General features: G+C 38.6%; 1 protein-coding gene across 1 annotated transcript in view; it reads right to left on the reverse strand.

Annotated features, from left to right (window-relative positions):
* The window catches only part of LOC127160988 (B-cell receptor CD22-like), a gene marked incomplete at its 5' end in the record, with an annotated part of 40,704 nt that extends 33,861 nt beyond the window's left edge, over positions 1–6,843 (reverse strand). Inside the window, 2 exons of the mRNA XM_051103635.1 lie at positions 4,711–4,977; positions 6,600–6,843. Of these exons, the coding sequence (XP_050959592.1) occupies positions 4,711–4,977; positions 6,600–6,843 (511 nt within the window). The remainder of the gene's footprint in view (positions 1–4,710; positions 4,978–6,599) is intronic.
* Positions 6,844–6,848: the final 5 nt, after the last annotated feature.

The following is a 6,848-nucleotide window of genomic DNA, read 5'->3' on the forward strand; positions in this document are numbered from 1 at the left end:
CAAACTGCAGATGAAACAGAGGCAGTTGAAGTCGTTTTCTTGCAGTGCCATGAGTGTTGTTGCTGACAGCGGATGTGTGTGTGAGAGACTGATGTAGAGTGATGAAGCTCCTCAAGCCTGTGCTGCTCAATCGCTCTTCACTAATGAACGTGTTCGAAGAGTTAGCGACAGGACGTCCAGACAGATGCCACTCCAGTTCAGGAGAGGGATTCCCATCAACCTCACAGAAACACACAGTTACATCAGTTCCGGTACAGCTGGAGGATGGAGAGATTTTAGGGGCATCTGAAAGTATTAAAATGAGAAAAACAAAAACTGTAATGATTCTGCTACTTTCAATGATAAATGTTACAGTTCAGCACTGCTGGATTTGCATCACTGCACCGCTTTGCGTCACTGAACTGCCCAGGAAATTGCTGAAGCTGAAGTGTTTTTAGGGGCAACTGGGGAAGGTTACATACTGCATACAGTGGCCAATTATTTGGACATAAACAGCACTAAACATATAAATACATTTGCATTAGGTAACAAAATAGCAAAACAAGAGGCATTTATTTTAAAGATGTCATGTGGTTTAATATTTTGTTATTTAATGAGAAAATACTCAGACATGTTGTGTGGCTGAAGAGTCCAAACATGTTCAAATATATTTTGGGGCCATTGTATAATGAGAGAGAGAATTCTGCCATCATTTACTGACTCTCATGATGATCCAAACTGTGTACATGTTGTTCTTTTGAGTGTTGTTTTGGACCCTATTGACTTTGAAAGGGTCATAAACTGAGAACCCAAGATTCCCTTGAGCTTTTGACAGTTGACTTATATTGAAGAAAGTCTGCGAAAACGACAGCTTTTTGAATGTTCCACTCTATGATGTAATAGGTAGACAATCACTGTCTCAACAGAAAAAGATCGACATTGCTCCCTGTTTAGCCCCACTCACTGATTCACACATGTAGTGTTTACCAAAGAGGCAAAGATGCAGGTTTACGCAGAAACCAAACAATAAAGATGGCTCTGAAAACAACAGGATGCTCTTTGCATTGTCTTCCTTCTGATCCCAACATTAGGAAACAGTGGATGAACTTAATATTTAATGACGTTCCAGTCCGTGTCAGTAAGAACTCAGTCCTTTGTTTACTTGATTTTACGGCAGATCTGTTTACAATCACCCATAGCGTCAGCGAGCGGTGCTTGTTCCCTTATCTCAGGGAACCAAGGTTATATAGTAACCGGAGTGACACAATTTGATGCAGGAAGTCCAAAAGATTAAAACTAAAAGACGCCTATATTGGATCCAACAGTGATGTTGCAAAAGTGTGAGTAACTGTTTTCATTACGTGGTCACTATTGGTTGATCTCTTCTTACAGATGATATATATTTGATATATACTGAGTTAATTATGTGTTTTAAACCTAAATCACAGCAGCGTCCATCTATGAGGAATGAATGTACACTGTTAGCCAACCATAGGAGTGGACATTTACTTCTGAGTCTACAATCCACCACGCCTATTCAAAACAGAGTGTTGTGCTGAGGGGGAATAAAAGCAGTACAGAAAATAGCCTGTAACATTGTAAGTGGACACCAGAGAACAGCACAAAATAAAAAAAACAACAAAGGCAGTTCAACCCCTTTAACTGTCATCGTTAATTTTAGCACTTGTGACCTCTGTTTTTCCAATGGCTCTGACCTCCCCACACTCTTAGTCTAGCACGCTGCAAAAAAACACTGTCACAAACCAATGTGGCTTAATAAGCTACATTGCTGATGCATCAACAGTCAGAAGAGTGCATTTGCAAAACACTACAGTCTTACTGACTAGAATCCAGATGGCCGCCATATCAATTGGCTTGCCTCAAGAGTACCTTTGGAAAAACTGTTTGAATAAGTGCCATTACATATACAGTGCCATGTGGTTTGGTATTTTGTTATTTAATGCAATAATATTCAGACATTAAGTGACTCAAGTGTCCAAAAGTCTTCAAACATGGGCCACTTGAGAGTATCGAGGGGTGAGAATCAGAAGGGCGTAAGTGACATTTCACCAAGTCACATGCGTCTTTATGGCACCAATGTTTTATTCCATTTCATGTATAAAAATATGGACGCATCTGATGACAATATAAACAAAGCATTACATTAAAGGAGCAGTTCACTTCCGGAACAAAAATTTACAGCTAATGTACTCACCCCGTTGTCATCCAAGATGTTCATGCCTTTCTTTCTTCAGTCATAAAAAAAACTCCCATCTCATTTTCTCCTCCAACTTCAAAATCACTCCTACAGCACAGTTTTACCTTTTTTGTAAAGGGTGTTTGACCTTCTTTGCATGTTTACTTTGTAAACACTGGGTCGGTACTTCTACAGTGGTGTAGGATGATTTTGAAATTGGAGGAGAAAATGAGATGGGAGTTTTTCGACACTGTATTGACCCGGATTACACAGAGTGCGCATGCACTGGCAGCAGAGCTAGACAAGATGAGCATTCGAGGTTAAAAAGTACATACATTTTTTATTTTTGTAGAAAATTACCGGTTGTTTCGCTAGATAAGACCCTTTTTCCTCGGCTGGGATCGTTTAGAGTCCTTTGAAGCTGCATTTAAACTACATTTTGGACGTTCAAACTCGCAGGCACCATTGAAGTCCATTATATGAAGATAATTTCTGAAATGTTTTCCTCAAAAAACATAATTTCTTTACGACTGAAGAAAGAAAGACATGAACATCTTGGATGACAAGGGGGTGAGTACATTGTCTGTAAATTTTTGTTCTGGAAGTGAACTACTCCTTTAATGAGTTTAAAAGAAATAACAATCTATTGTGATAACATAAAATATCACATAAAAAGCTCTTATATCAAATTAGTTAACTGAGGCCCAGTTTCACAGACAGGGCTGACAGATTTATGTATATTTTCACAATACAGCAGTCTTAGGTTCCTTATGTATTGTATAAAACAGTTTCAACATAATAAATATATTAAGGTTTTAGCATAAAACATTATTTTAGCTAATTCTTTGACGGATATCATTTCATTAGAATATATAGTTCCTGACATAATGACACAATGTTGTCATGATTCACCTGCAAACTGCAGATGAGAGAGAGGCAGCTGAAGTTGTTTTCTTGCAGTTCCATGAGTGTTGTTGCTGACACACTGCAGAGTGGATGTGTGTGTGAGAGACTGATGTAGAGTGATGGAGCTCCTCAAGCCTGTGCTGCTCAATCGCTCTTCACTGATGAACGTGTTTGAAGAGTTAGTGACAGGACGTCCAGACAGATGCCACTCCAGTTCAGAAGAGGGATTCCCATCAGCCTCACAGAAACACACAGGTACATCATCAGTTCTGTAACAGCTAGAGGATCTGAAAGTATTAAAGATTTTTAGGGAATCTGAAAAATGAGAAAAACAATAACTGTAATCATTCTGCTCCTGTCAATGATAAATGTTGCTTTTGGACCCAACGGACTTTAAAGGAGAAGTCCACTTCCAAAACAAAGATTCACATAAGGTACTCACCCTCTTGTCATCCAAGATGTTCATGTCTGTCTGTCTTCAGTCGTAAAGAAATTATGTTTTTGGAGGAAAACATTTCAGCATTTTTCTCCATATAATGGACTGATATGGTGTCCCGATTTTGAACTTCCAAAATGCAGTTTAAATGCGGCTTCAAACAAATCCCAAATGCGGTTGTAAATGTTTTTTTCCGGTTCATGACAGTTAGGGTATGTCCCTATATCCCATCTTGTGTTCTCCCTCAACTTCAAAATCATCCTATACAGCTGTTTTACCTTTTTTGTTAAGGGTGTTTGATCTTCTTTGCATGTTCACTTTGCATAGACTGTGTCGGTACTTCTGCAGCGATGTCGGATTATTTTGAAATGATTTTTGAAGTTGAGGGAGAAAATACAATTATTTGAGAATAGAAAGTATTTAAACTGTATTTTTTTAATGAAAATAACCGGTCGTTTCGCTTGTTTCCACCGCATTTGGGATCGTTTGAAGCTGCATTTAAACTGCCTTTTGGAAGTTTAAAATTGGGGCACCATATCAGTCTGCTGAATGCTGAAATGTTTTCCTCAAAAAACTATTTCTTTACAAATGAAGAAAAAAAGACATGAACATCTTGGATGACAAGGGGGTGAGTACATTATATGTAAATATAATTTGTTTTGGAAGTGGACTGACATTGTTAACTTTAACACTTGTGATCTCTGTTTTTCCAGTGGCTCTGTCCTCTTCACACTAGTTAGATCAGCATGATGTAAAAATGCAGCAAAAACAGTGTCACAAACGCATGTGTGAATTGTGGCTAAATAAGCTACAGTGCTGCATCAACAGTCATAACACTTACTGACTAGAATCCAGACATACTTGTCTGAAGGTCTCAAGCTACAATGTTTGGAACTCAACAGAAACAGACTGAAGCACAAATCAGTATGAATCTTGAGTTTGTGAACTTAAAGCTCTAACTGTGTCCCACATTTAAATAAAACTGAAATAAACAGTAATGTGGTAAGGTTAACGGAACAAATTAGAGGCTTTTTAATTATTATTTGGGATTGAATTTAATAAGAATAAACTTTTTTTTTTATAGTAGCTATTATTGCGTCAAAACACAATTACGGCACCATAACTGTTCATTTCATAATTTTACTAAATCAAAGGTGCTAATGAGTGCTAATAGCTGTTACGTAATACTCACACTGAATGTCCAGCATCACTGATGAGTTCTGGCTGCCATGTTGGTTCTGAGCTGTACAGTGGTACCAGCCTCTGTCCGTTGGGTCGGTCCTATTGAAGGTAAGAGTGTCTCCAGTCTGCAGCTGCTCCAACTGTCCTTCACTCTCTCTGGACCAGGTGTAGTTCAACACTGCTGGATTTGCATCACTGCTGCAGATCAGAGTCACTGAACTGCCCTCCAACACAGAGCTGGAGGGAATCGCTAAAGTTGACATGTTTTTGGGGCCATCTGAGGAAAAAGATAAATGGTTAATTTAGGAAGGAATAACCAAAGACTTTAGATAAACAAAGATGTATATCTAAAGCACTCCTATAAATTATGAATGAGAGAAAGTGCAACTTCCAATATGGCAGAATAGTCCTGCCTTCTACATAAAAGAGCCAATCATGGCACTGCCAAAACAATCAACATTTTGAGACACATGCTTAGAACTATAAACAATAGCTGGTCTAGTGCAAAATTAAGCTTTTTTTAAAAGCTACTTGAGCATAAGAAACAAAATTTATGATGCAGTTGTTGTCAGATTTCATTCAAAAATTTGATGTTTCCTCATTCAGAGAGATTGGAGCTGCACTTGCATGATTGAAATAGCAGCCTGAGAGGCGTTTCAAAGATGGCCACCAAATGAATTGGCTTGCCTCAGAGTACCTTTGGAAGAACTGTTTGAAAGTGCCATTACATATACAGTGCCATGTGGTTTGATATTTTGTTATTTAATGTAATAATATTCAGACATTAAGTGACTCAAGTGTCCAAAAGTGTTCAAACATTATTGGGCCACTTGAGAGTATATCGAGGGGTGAGAATCAGAAGGGCGTAAGTGATATTTCAGGATATTTTACAGGAGGGCCAAAAGAAAAATTTTCACATGTCAAGTCACATGTGCCTTTTTGGCACCAATGTTTTCTTCCATTTCATGTATAAAAATATGGGCACATGACAATATGAACAAAGGATTACATTAAAGGAATAGTTCATTTCCAGAACAAAAATTTACAGGTAATGCACTCACCCCGTTGTGATCTAAGATATTCATGTCTTTCTTTGTTCAGTCGTAAAGAAATTATATTTTTTGAGGAAAACATTTCAGCAATTATCTCCATATCATGGACTTCAATGGTGCCCCTGAGTTTGAACTACAAAAAATGCAGTTTAAATGATCGACCATTTTCTACTTTTTAACCTCAAACGCTCGTCATGTCTAGCTCTGCCATGTGCATGTGTACTCTGTGTAATCCGGGTCAATACAGTTAGGGTAAGTCAAAAAACTGCCATCTCATTTTCTCCTCCAACTTCAAAATCATCCTTTATCGCTGCAGATGTACCGAACCAGTGTTTACAAAGTGAACATGCAAAGAAGGTCAAACGCCCTTTACAAAAAAAGGCAAAACAGCGATGTAGGATGATTTTGAAGTTGGAGGAGAAAATGAGATGGGAGTTTTCAACATACCCTAACTGTATTGACCCGGATTACACAGAGTACACATGCACATGGCAGAGCTAGACAAAATGAGCATTTGAGGTTAAAAAGTACTCACCTTTTTATTTTTTTTAGAAACTGACTGGTTGTTTCGCTAGATAAGACCCTTGTTCCTCGGCTGGGATCGTTTAGAGTTATTTGAAGCTGCATTTAAACTACATTTTGGATGTTCACACTTGCAGGCACCATTGAAGTCCACTATATGGAGATAATTCCTGAAATGTTTTCCCTCAAAAAACATAACTTCTCTTCGACTGAAGAAAGAAAGGCATGAACATCTCGGATGACAATGGGGTGAGTACATTATCTGTACATTTTTGTCCTCCTAATGAATGTGACAAGGTAAAATTGGCTGTTATGTAATACTCACACTGAATGTCCAGCATCACTGATGAGTTTTGGTCGCCATGTTTGTTCTGAGCTGTACAGTGGTACCAGCCTCTGTGTTTCAGGTCGGTCCTATTGAAGGTAAGAGTGTGTCCAGTCTGCAGCTGCTCCAACTGTCCTTCACTCTCTCTGGACCAGGTGTAGTTCAACACTGCTGGATTTGCATCACTGCTGCAGATCAGAGTCACTGAACTGCCCTCCAACACAGAGCTGGAGGGAATCACAGACACTG

The sequence above is a fragment of the Labeo rohita genome, unplaced genomic scaffold (assembly GCF_022985175.1).
Source record: "Labeo rohita strain BAU-BD-2019 unplaced genomic scaffold, IGBB_LRoh.1.0 scaffold_517, whole genome shotgun sequence".
NCBI classification, from domain to species: Eukaryota; Metazoa; Chordata; class Actinopteri; order Cypriniformes; family Cyprinidae; genus Labeo; species Labeo rohita.